Consider the following 13,230-nt stretch of genomic DNA (forward strand, 5'->3'; position numbering starts at 1 on the left):
GTATACACTTCTACCAGTCAAGTAAGTACTATGTATACAGTAATGTTGTATATGTGACTGGAATGTTATACATGAGGTATATAATCTACAGCCCTGTCCTGTATACACTTCTACCAGTCAGGTAAGTACTATGTATACAGTAATGTTGTATATGTGACTGGAATGTTATATATGAGGTGTATAGTCTACAGCCCTGTTCTGTATACACTTCTATCAGTCAGGTAAGTACTATGTATACTGCAGTGTATGTCCCTGTGTTGTAGATCTATGTATACTGCAGTAAATGTACTTGTATTGTAGATCTATGTATAGTGCAGTGTATATCCCTGTATTGTAGAGCTATGTATACTGCAGTGTATATCCCAGTATTGTAGATCTATGTATACTGCAATGTACTTGTATTGTAGATCTATGTATACTGCAGTGTATGTCCCTGTATTGTAGATCTATGTATACTGCAGTGTATATCCCAGTATTGTAGATCTATGTATACTGCAGTGTATATCCCTGTATTGTAGATCTATGTATACTGCAGTGTATGTCCCTGTATTATAGATCTATGTATACTGCAGTGTATATCCCTGTATTGTAGCTCTATGTATACTGCAGAGTATATCCCTGTATTGTAGAGCTATGTATACTGCAGTGTATATCCCTGTATTGTAGAGCTATGTATACTGCAGTGTATGTCCCTGTATTGTAGATCTATGTATACTGCAGTGTATATCCATGTATTGTAGATCTATGTATACTGCAGTGTATGTCCCTGTATTCTAGATCTATGTATACTGCAGTGTATGTCCCTGTATTGTAGATCTATGTATACTGCAGTGTATGTCCCTGTATTGTAGATCTATGTATACTGCAGTGTATGTCCCTGTATTGTAGATTTATGTATACTGCAGTGTATGTCCCTGTATTGTAGATTTATGTATACTGCAGTGTATATCCCTGTATTGTAGATCTATGTATACTGCAGTGTATATCCCTGTATTGTAGATCTATGTATACTGCAGTGTATATCCCTGTATTGTAGATCTATGTATACTGCAATGTATGTACTTGTATTGTAGATCTATGTATACTGCAGTGTATGTACTTGTATTGTAGATCTATGTATACTGCAGTGTATATCCCTGTATTGTAGAGCTATGTATACTGCAGTGTATATCCCTGTATTGTAGATCTATGTATACTGCAGTGTATGTACTTGTATTGTAGATCTATGTATACTGCAGTGTATGTCCCTGTATTGTAGATCTATGTATACTGCAGTGTATATCCCTGTATTGTAGATCTATGTATACTGCAGTGTATGTACTTGTATTGTAGATCTATGTACACTGCAGTGTATATCTATGTATACTGCAGTGTATATCCCTGTATTGTAGATCTATGTATACTGCAATGTACTTGTATTGTAGATCTATGTATACTGCAGTGTATATCCCTGTATTGTAGATCTATGTATACTGCAGAGTATATCCCTGTATTGTAGATCTATGTATACTGCAGTGTATGTACTTGTATTGTAGATCTATGTATACTGCAGTGTATGTACTTGTATTGTAGATCTATGTATACTGCAGTGTATATCCCTGTATTGTAGATCTATGTATACTGCAGTGTATATCCCTGTATTGTAGATCTATGTATACTGCAGTGTATATCCCTGTATTGTAGATCTATGTATACTGCAGTGTATATCCCTGTATTGTAGATCTATGTATACTGCAGTGTATATCCCTGTAATGTAGATTTATGTATACTGCAGTGTATGTACTTGTATTGTAGATCTATGTATACTGCAGTGTATATCCCTGTATTGTAGATCTATGTATACTGCAGAGTATATCCCTGTATTGTAGATCTATGTATACTGCAGAGTATATCCCTGTATTGTAGATCTATGTATACTGCAGTGTATGTCCCTGTATTGTAGATCTATGTATACTGCAGTGTATATCCCTGTATTGTAGATCTATGTATACTGCAGTGTATATCCCTGTGTTGTAGATCTATGTATACTGCAGTGTATATCCCTGTATTGTAGATCTATGTATACTGCAGTGTATATCCCTGTAATGTAGATTTATGTATACTGCAGTGTATGTACTTGTATTGTAGATCTATGTATACTGCAGTGTATATCCCTGTATTGTAGATCTATGTATACTGCAGAGTATATCCCTGTATTGTAGATCTATGTATACTGCAGAGTATATCCCTGTATTGTAGATCTATGTATACTGCAGTGTATGTCCCTGTATTGTAGATCTATGTATACTGCAGTGTATATCCCTGTATTGTAGATCTATGTATACTGCAGTGTATATCCCTGTATTGTAGATCTATGTATACTGCAGAGTATATCCCTGTATTGTAGATCTATGTATACTGCAGTGTATGTACTTGTATTGTAGATCTATGTATACTGCAGTGTATATCCCTGTATTGTAGATCTATGTATACTGCAGTGTATATCCCTGTAATGTAGATTTATGTATACTGCAGTGTATGTACTTGTATTGTAGATCTATGTATACTGCAGTGTATATCCCTGTATTGTAGATCTATGTATACTGCAGAGTATATCCCTGTATTGTAGATCTATGTATACTGCAGAGTATATCCCTGTATTGTAGATCTATGTATACTGCAGTGTATGTCCCTGTATTGTAGATCTATGTATACTGCAGTGTATATCCCTGTATTGTAGATCTATGTATACTGCAGTGTATATCCCTGTATTGTAGATCTATGTATACTGCAGTGTATATCCCTGTATTGTAGATCTATGTATACTGCAGTGTATATCCCTGTAATGTAGATTTATGTATACTGCAGTGTATGTACTTGTATTGTAGATCTATGTATACTGCAGTGTATATCCCTGTATTGTAGATCTATGTATACTGCAGAGTATATCCCTGTATTGTAGATCTATGTATACTGCAGAGTATATCCCTGTATTGTAGATCTATGTATACTGCAGTGTATGTCCCTGTATTGTAGATCTATGTATACTGCAGTGTATATCCCTGTATTGTAGATCTATGTATACTGCAGTGTATATCCCTGTATTGTAGATCTATGTATACTGCAGAGTATATCCCTGTATTGTAGATCTATGTATACTGCAGTGTATGTACTTGTATTGTAGATCTATGTATACTGCAGTGTATATCCCTGTATTGTAGATCTATGTATACTGCAGTGTATATCCCTGTATTGTAGATCTATGTATACTGCAGTGTATATCCCTGTATTGTAGATCTATGTATACTGCAGAGTATATCCCTGTATTGTAGATCTATGTATACTTCAGTGTATATCCCTGTATTGTAGATCTATGTATACTGCAGTGTATATCCCTGTATTGTAGATCTATGTATACTGCAGTGTATATCCCTGTATTGTAGATCTATGTATACTGCAGTGTATATCCCTGTATTGTAGATCTATGTATACTGCAGTGTATGTACTTGTATTGTAGATCTATGTATACTGCAGTGTATGTACTTGTATTGTAGATCTATGTATACTGCAGTGTATGTACTTGTATTGTAGATCTATGTATACTGCAGTGTATGTACTTGTATTGTAGATCTATGTATACTGCAGTGTATATCCCTGTATTGTAGATCTATGTATACTGCAGTGTATGTCCCTGTATTGTAGATCTATGTATACTGCAGAGTATGTCCCTGTATTGTAGATCTATGTATACTGCAGTGTATATCCCTGTATTGTAGATCTATGTATACTGCAGTGTATATCCCTGTATTGTAGATCTATGTATACTGCAGTGTATGTACTTGTATTGTAGATCTATGTATACTGCAGTGTATGTACTTGTATTGTAGATCTATGTATACTGCAGTGTATGTACTTGTATTGTAGATCTATGTATACTGCAGTGTATGTACTTGTATTGTAGATCTATGTATACTGCAGTGTATATCCCTGTATTGTAGATCTATGTATACTGCAGTGTATGTACTTGTATTGTAGATCTATGTATACTGCAGTGTATGTACTTGTATTGTAGATCTATGTATACTGCAGTGTATGTACTTGTATTGTAGATCTATGTATACTGCAGTGTATATCCCTGTATTGTAGATCTATGTATACTGCAGTGTATGTACTTGTATTGTAGATCTATGTATACTGCAGTGTATATCCCTGTATTGTAGATCTATGTATACTGCAGTGTATGTACTTGTATTGTAGATCTATGTATACTGCAGTGTATATCCCTGTATTGTAGATCTATGTATACTGCAGTGTATGTACTTGTATTGTAGATCTATGTATACTGCAGTGTATGCCCCTGTATTGTAGATCTATGTATACTGCAGAGTATATCCCTGTATTGTAGATCTATGTATACTGCAGTGTATGTACTTGTATTGTAGATCTATGTATACTGCAGTGTATGTACTTGTATTGTAGATCTATGTATACTGCAGTGTATGTACTTGTATTGTAGATCTATGTATACTGCAGTGTATGTACTTGTATTGTAGATCTATGTATACTGCAGTGTATGTACTTGTATTGTAGATCTATGTATACTTGTAGTACAGCACATTATACATTACCATGCCACCGAGGGACACGTCCTGGTCATCAGTGAGGATAAGCACCACGTTGGGTCTCCGCGCAGCCCCGAGCACTAGTCCCGGGCACAGGAGCCCCAGCTGGAGCAGCAGGCAGAGCCGTGCGGGGGCAGAGCTTTGGACCCACATCACTACACACCGGGCCGGTACCGCAGCTTATCGCATCACTCCGCTGAGCATAGACGAGGAAGGAAGTAGAGCCGAGCTGGTCAGCTGCTCCTGCAGTCACATGCCTGCCCACAACAGGAAGGGCGGAGCCTGAAGGGGGCGCTACTCCGCCCACACATGTCGCACCTGCTCACCCGCTGTCCTGAACAGTGACTGGAGACGGGTTAGCTGTCAGTCACGCTTCATGTTGCGGCTTAGACGCTTTTTCTTTTTGTACCAGTTATCATGCGCATCTTTGGCTCTTCTAACATGTTACAGCCACATATTATTTTCCCATAAGGCAGAAAAATACAAGAAAGACAATGCAGCCTGGAGCTTCAGATATTTCCAGGGAGACCAATCACAGCTCCACTTTCATTTTACCAGAGCTAGTTAACATATAAAAGCTGGGCTGTGATTGGTTATCAGGGCAGGCCTCAGAGGGTTACATGTAGGAACCCAGTAAGGTGCCCAGGCCCTGACCAAAGTGGCTCCCCACCTGACAGCATGATTTAGGACCACTGTATAATGTGTACTAAAAGATATTTTCTAATCACAGGGATGTCCCAGTCATTCCGCCACAGGTACTTTTATTCACTGGAGGCTGCCAGTACATCACTTACCCGTATGTGCCAACGTGCGCCCGGACAGGACATCAGGAAAACCTGTGGTATGGTAGTTATCCAAGTTGTTATAGGAAGACCAGACCGAATTTTCACACCCTAAGGCTAGGTTCACATGGCAGATTTTCTGTGTTGGATTCTGCTGTAGCAGAGACTCGTCGAATTCAACAGGATTCTGCAGCACTGTGCACGCGGCGGAATTTCCGTGTCCCCAGAAAGAATGAACCTGTTCATTCTTTCTGTGGACTCCGCAAGGAATGCATAGCTGCCTACGAATGTCCGCACAGAGATTTTCCATGTGGACATTTTGCATGCTAACAGGTGTTAATGCCATGCAAACCTCTACCTGCACACTTGCACATTTGACTTATTGATCTCTCTCCCGAAAACAGAACACTTGATGAAAAACATTATTTCCAGACCATGGAACAAACAACTATCCCATCCAGTAGTGTGCAAAAGAAGTAGGAGAAAATAGGACCCTTGACAATCGGCACTGCAGACTAATACAGAAGGATGGAGAGGAGTCAGGGATGTAGATAAAGAGGTCCTCAGCAGAAACATTTATTAAAGTGATAAAATGACGCATTTTGGGAGGAACCATCCCTTCCTCAGAACATGAAACATGAATACACAAGGTTGCCCATATAAATACAGAATAAAGGGCACTAAAAGTAAAAAAGGGGGCGTAGTCACAGCCACGTCACAACATCTCTCAAATACATAAGAACACACAATAAAAAGCTAAACATATACAGCAAATTATTATTATGTGCAATCATAAGGCAAATACAACATTAATGCATGATTATGAAGTAAAATGAACATCAGAATCCAGTAAGCCATATCTGAGAGACTGGAAGAAATCACCGGCCTAGTTCCCTGACCAGTACGATGCGCAAGAGCGTCATGGCAACATGTTGGCAGGACACGTCACGAGGAATGGAAGGTCACATGATTCAGCCTACCAATAGCAGAACATCCAAGTCCTCATCGCGGTGCCAGGTTACCAGGATGCATCGCTAAGCATAGAGGATCACATGGTGTACTGCCGGCCAATATCGGAGCATCAGGGTCCCTAAGAGTAATTTGTCCACTCCGATCGAGCAGCATGCTCCAAGGATGTCAGATGCTCCCAGAGGCATATAAAGATTCAGGGCAACAAAAGGGAGCATGTATACTTACAAAATACATATATGACAAGATATAAATACAGTGGGGGGAATAAGAATAGAGTAATAATGCAGAAATAGATAGAAATTACACAGCTCACTAGGTGTATGCTGCGCTAGTACAGATAAAAAAACACAGGTGGTTCCACTCTTAATCAATATTAACCGGTAACCCTATCAGGCCATTATGACATGAGAAGTGGTAAAAATGGCAGATAAACGGACAGCGACCAATCAGAATGGGAGACTAACGTATAAAATTACAATATGAAATTCAATAGCAAGATTATCTATGTATGGTATATACAGCCATAACATGATGAGAATGTATGTCTGAGTCGATGTGGGTTACAAACACAAGGAGGTATATGTATAGGCAAAATGGCATATAAATGAAAGAAATCTTACAGTAAATATAAAGAATTACAGGGTATAACCAAAAGAGAACTAGGAGTATAGACAAAGGCCACCACAGGAGGGTAACTAAAAAACTAAGAATATATCCTGGATACTACAAATGGGATCACCACCACAGGAGCATTGATCGGTCACATCTATTAAAGGGAACACTCAATCAATTCAAACAGTAGGAACAAGGGTCTGGAGATCCAATAATTCTCTCTTTTTTTGGAGAGTATTGAATCTTTGGGGATTATCTTTGGGGATACTCTCATTGGGGGTAAGAGTATTACAATTACATTTCTGACTGTGATGCTGAGTCAGGTGTCTCGAGACGGAATCCATTGATGGTGTTTTTCCTGTTTGGTAATACTTTCTCGTAGACACCTGATTGTCCTCCCAACATATTGTACTCCACACGTACATTTAAGCAGATAGACTACATATTGGGTAGAACAATTGAGAAGGGATTTGATGTGAAAGTTTTTTCCCATACCTCTGGAGGAGAATGTTTTATTCCGATGATTAATACTCTTGCAACATTTACACCTACCATGGCTACATCTATAGGCACCAACTGTAGATAAGAAATTGCCATTAAAAGGTTTAGTCATTTTGAGTTTACTGGGGGCCAAAATGTTATGGAGTGTCCCCCCTCTTCTAAAGGTCAAACCAGTTTTGGGAAGCAGGATATCGACCACTCCCGACTAGTGGTGGTAGTGCCCGCCTTTGCCAGGCAATCCAATTGAGACAAAGTACTGGCTCTCTTGAAGGAAGACTCCACAATGGCCCTCAGGTATTTTTTGGCCTTAAGCCTAGTTTTTAAATCTTGCTTTGTTCTCTAAAATCATCAGAAAAGGTACAATTGCGTCTGATACGCTTAAATTGTCTGTAGAGTACATTGATTAGCCATTTCAAATAATCATAACTAGTGAAATCGAGGTAGCTATAACTCTCAACTTTCTTTAAAAAAAGTCTTAGCATTTAATTTCCCTTGGCCATTGTAAAAGACTATTACATCAAGAAATTCAGCTTTGTCTCTAAAAACATTCTGTGTGAATTGCAGTCCACATGAATCGAGGATAAAAATTCATCAAGTAAAGCAGAAGATCCCTTCCAGATAAAAAAAGATATCATCAATAAAACGTTTAAAATAAACACAATATTGGAAGAGGTGGTGTGAATAAATGTACATCTCCTCTAATAGGCCCACAAAGAGGTTGGCGAAACTAGGTGCTACCTTTTTGCCTTTCTTGCTCCTTTGGCATTTTTTCATTCCGTTGGGTACCACAAAAAAAAAAAAGAAAAGAGGACTAAAGGAAGGATATCATTATTTATAATAATTAGATGTAAGGACATTGTAATAGTATGATTTTTTTTTTCTTTTAATATTTTGTTGTTCATGGAATAATTGCGTTTTAACTTTATTTTTGTTTCAGGTACAGAGAACATTCATACTATTATGTTCCCTCCTTACATATAATTATTATTATTATTATATCCTTCCTTTAGTCCTCTTATTGCCTGGTCCCTGTCCCTTCTTATTGCCCATCTCCCATCACAAAAAAGTATACCTGCATTCTAAATTCAATATAAAAAATGTATAGTAACGTGTACAAAATAGAAAAAAATTAAATTATAATTGTACAAAAAATATTTTACAAAAAAATGTAACAATAAAAAATATATAGAACCACCCGCAAACCTATACCCTAGGTTTACAATCCCAGAACAAACATCACAGAATTACCGTATTTATCGGGGTATACCACGCACCGGCCTATAACACGCACCCTCATTTTACCAAGGATATTTGGGTAAAAAAAGTTTTTTACCCAAATATCCATGGTAAAATGAGGGTGCGTGTGTGCGCGTGTATACCCCGATATACCCCCAGGAAAGGCAGGGGGAGAGAGGCCGTCGCTGCCCGCTTCTCTCCCCCTGCCTTTCCTGGGGTCTAGAGCGCTGCTGTCGGCCCTTCTCTCCCCTTGGCTATCGGCCAGGGGGAGAGAAGGGGCAGCGGCACCCATTGCCGGCGCCGCTGCCCCGTTGCCTCCCCCCATCCCCGGTGGCATAATTACCTGAGTCGGGTCCGCGCTGCTGCAGGCCTCCGGCGTGCGTCCCCTGCGTCGTTGCTATGCACGGCGCGGCGCACTGACGTCATGCGCCGCGCCGTTCAGCACATAGCAACGACGCCGGGGACGCACGCCGGAGGCCTGCAGCAGCGCGGACCCGACTCAGGTAATTATGCCACCGGGGATGGGGGGAGGCAACGGGGCAGCGGTGCCGGCAATGGGTGCCGCTGCCCCTTCTCTCCCCCTGGCTGTCGGCGCCGCTTCTCTCCCCCTGGCTTTCTGCGCCGGCACCGATAGTCAGGGGGACAGAACGGGCAGCGGCGCCGATAGCCAGGGGGTGAGAAGGGCCGACAGCAGCGCTCTAGACCCCAGGAAAGGCAGGGGGAGAGAAGCGGGCAGCGACGGCCTCTCTCCCCCTGCCTTTCCTGGGGGTGTATCAGCGTATAACACGCACACATACTTTAGGCTAAAAATTTTAGCCTAAAAAGTGCGTGTTATATGCCGATAAATACGGTAATTAAACATTAATAACATAAAACACACACAAAGGCCGTCATTTATTAACAGTTGAGTGTAGGTTTCTTTGTGGGTTTTAATTCCCTACAATTTATTTTCCACAGTATTCACTAAGGTTTCCCTACATTTTCCACTTTCCCTACACTTTGCTTTTTTTTTTACACATGCTCTGATCTGTCTGGTTTTCCTCAGCTCAAATCCACCACATTTTATGTGGAAACCTTAGTAAATATGTTGGGTTTTTGTGAAAATGTTGGGAACACGCCCCTTTTTGAGACCACACCCCCTTTCCCCGGCGGCCACGCCCCATTTTGGGTTTTCTTAGTAAAATGGAGAGTTAGTTGGGGTTTTTTCAATTCTGGTGCACATTCTGGCGCAGACAGAATTTCTGACAGAATCTGGTGCACAACCCGACAAAACATGTCGGGTTTGCAATAGTAAATGAGGGCCAAAGTCTTTAATAATTTTTCAATATCCAAATTAAATTTATATATAATCTTACCCCTTTTTATTATTACTCCCCGCCGGCTCTTTGATGTCCCTGCCTGCTCGCAAAAATCCTTCTTATCTTACACCTAAAATAAAATTTTGTTTTTCTACATACAGAATTCGTTCACTAGCTATCAATAAATGCATTACATACCACGTCTGTTTTTTTTCATAGTACCCAACGAAATTATCATAAGATGCCTATGCACATCCCTTTTTTCAATCTATTAAGTCCAAAAAAGATTTAAAAAAATGCCTGCAAAAAGCCCAATGTTAACCCACATGGTGTTTTTTATGGCATTTTTTCAATCCCATAGTCATAGCCAGAAAAACGCTCAGATTTTGCTGAAAAAACGCTATACAGTGATCCCTCAACTTACAATGGTCTCAACATACAATAGTTTCAACATACAACGGTCTTTTCTGGACCATTGTAACTTGAAACCAGACTCAACATACAATGCTATGGAATCTGCAAAATGTGTCAAGGGCTGGAAGAACCGACCAATCAGAATGGACATTCACTTATAAAACCCCTGTATTACTGAAGTGTATGCACTGACTGGTGTCTGGTAGCGCCCCCTACAGTACAGGGAGGTATTACATGTTCTGTACTCTTTACCTGTGCCAGAGTTAGCTGCTACTTTGGACACCAGGTGAGGGCGGCTCAATTTCCCTTTTTTTTAGGACATTGGGGGGTACTTATCAATTTTGCCTGTTGCCAGCTTCTTTTTACCCTTTTTTTTTCACTTTGGTTTTTGTGGACATGCACAAAATTAATCATTTGGTGCAAGTTGTTAGTAATTTTGGCTGAAATGTTGAAATCAGCTGTTCACAGCGCCTTTTACACAGAACTTACCACCACAGAGGACGCGTATTTTACCCTGTAGAGCAGCCATTTCGGAGTCCCTCCTGCAGTATATCAGCAAGCGACAAGTTATTTTCTTTTGTGGGGTTTATAGCCACCATGTGAAATGGATTTTATTTTCAACTTGGGTAGTTTTTTTTTGTTTGTTACTTTAGTGCAGTGGTCTTCAACCTGCGGACCTCCAGATGTTGCAAAACTACAATTCGCAGCATGCCCGGACAGCCGTTGGCTGTCCTGGCATGCTGGGAGTTGTAGTTTTGCAACATCTGGAGGTCCGCAGGTTGGAGACCACTGCTTTAGTGCTTGCCTTTCCTGAACCTGTGCGGCCATGTCCAATGCTGGCTCAACGGAGGGTGAAGGTCCCTCAGAGACAACTATGTCGCAGGATAGTATTGAGCAGCCCTGGAGGCGTCGCTGCTTTCACAAAAAAAAATTTTAAATGTATTTTGATGCCTTTACATTTTCTGACATTGCTAAGTGTGTTTTCCATGTGCTAAATTTCTTGGCGGGGATTTGCGCCAAAAAAATGGGATTTGCGCCAAAATTGCGCCAATCGATCGATCAATCGATTGGCGCAAATGATGAATTACTGACTAAAGTTAAAATCACACACAGGACCGTGTGATTTTGAGAAAGTTGTAAAAATGACAGTGGAGAAGATGCGCCAAACTTTAGCGCAAAAAGACACTGCGCCAAAGTATTGCGCCAAAGTTACGTGAAAAAAAAACCACATAAACCCTTTCATAAATACCCCCCATTGTGTGTACTGTACAGGACCCTGAAGAAGCTCCTATCCTCTACATAGACCAGTGTTTCCCAAAGAGGGTGCCTCCAGCTGTTGCAAAACTACAACTCCCAGCATGCACGGACAGCCAAAGGCTGTCCGAGCATGCTGGGAGTTGTAGTTTTGCACCAGCTGGAGGCACCCTCTTTGAGAAACACTGAAATAGACAGTGATTTACAGCTTCCAGCAGATCTTTCTTACTTTTATATGTAAGGATTTGTTTTATCTATATTAGTTAACTACTTATTTTTCTTTAATCCTCACTTTTTCCTATTTTTGGACGACATTTTGGGTCTTCAGAACCAATTAGCAGGTTTCCATAGAGTTCTGGTCTCAACATACAATGGTTTCAACATACAATGGTCGTCCCGGAACCAATTAATATTGTAACTTGAGGGACGACTGTAGTCTCAACATGCTGGCGTTTTTGAAAATCGCCCACTGAGCACAAAAAGGCAGAAAAAACTGAATGAAAAAATCCCAAAACCCAAAAACGCCAAGTGGATATAGCATTTCGAAATTTCCTATTGAATTGCAGCTAACATCTGGCTGCAGAATTTTTGCCCAGAAAAAAAAATGTCATTCGGACGATCTGGCATTTGTTTGGGCATTTTTACAAAAAAAATTAATCAAAGTGGAAACAGCCTAAGAGACACTTATGTTAATGCTTTTGGTAAAATCATGACACGGAAGTATTGATGTACTTTACTATTGACTGTGCGTCCAGAACACTGTCACTTAGGGTAGAGAATGATTTACTTCATCAATGGATTTTTTTATGTGAAAGATGTGATAAAACTGTCAAAATCTAATCCACCCTCCCCTGCAGCCCAGGCATACATTCAGTGCTGAATTGGAATAAATGTCCTTTGTTTAAACCCAACTATAATCCATGTGTAAATCTAGCCTGGGAGGCCACAGTTTTTTTTTTTAAGGCATTGATAGTTTTGTGTTAATAGCAAATAATATACCAAGGTAAGGCAAACAATCTTATCAAGCTAAGCCAATTAAGGGTGCATTCACGCCACGTTTATGCAATACAGTTCCCGTATCAGGTTTTTGAGGAAAAACGGATTCCTCAAAACCGGACTAAACTGTATCAAAACGTGTGTACAAATTTTGAACCCGTATACAGTTAAAAACCGTATACGGTTTGAAAAATGACATCCGGTTGCATCCGTTTTTTAAGAAAAAAGTATACGTTTTTAACTTTTCACTCCATTTTGAATAAAGTTTTACTTGTTTGATTGAAATTCCAAGAAAAAAAACTGTGCAAAGTCAAAAACCGTACGGTGAAAACCGGATGGAACTGTATGCACATACAGTTCTGTACGGTTCCCATTGACTCCCATGTTTAAAAAAAACGTATACGGTTTAATACAGTTTTTTAACCGGACCTAAAACTGTGGTAGACTACGGTTTTGGGTACAGGAAAAAAACCTGACAAAACCGTACAGGATGCAAAACGGACACAACCTGATGCATCTTTTGGCATACGGTTTTCAATGGAGAGTCAATGCATACGTTTTCCA

The 13,230-nt window shown here is 39.8% G+C and overlaps 1 protein-coding gene across 1 annotated transcript in view; it reads right to left on the minus strand.

The window, feature by feature from the left end:
* The window catches only part of GNS (glucosamine (N-acetyl)-6-sulfatase), a 44,378-nt gene extending 39,505 nt beyond the window's left edge, over positions 1-4,873 (minus strand). The window contains exon 1 of the mRNA XM_056574255.1: positions 4,608-4,873. Within this exon, the coding sequence (XP_056430230.1) occupies positions 4,608-4,754 (147 nt within the window). The 5' untranslated portion in view covers positions 4,755-4,873. The remainder of the gene's footprint in view (positions 1-4,607) is intronic.
* Positions 4,874-13,230: the final 8,357 nt, after the last annotated feature.

This window comes from Hyla sarda, chromosome 4, assembly GCF_029499605.1.
Source record: "Hyla sarda isolate aHylSar1 chromosome 4, aHylSar1.hap1, whole genome shotgun sequence".
NCBI lineage: Eukaryota > Metazoa > Chordata > Amphibia > Anura > Hylidae > Hyla > Hyla sarda.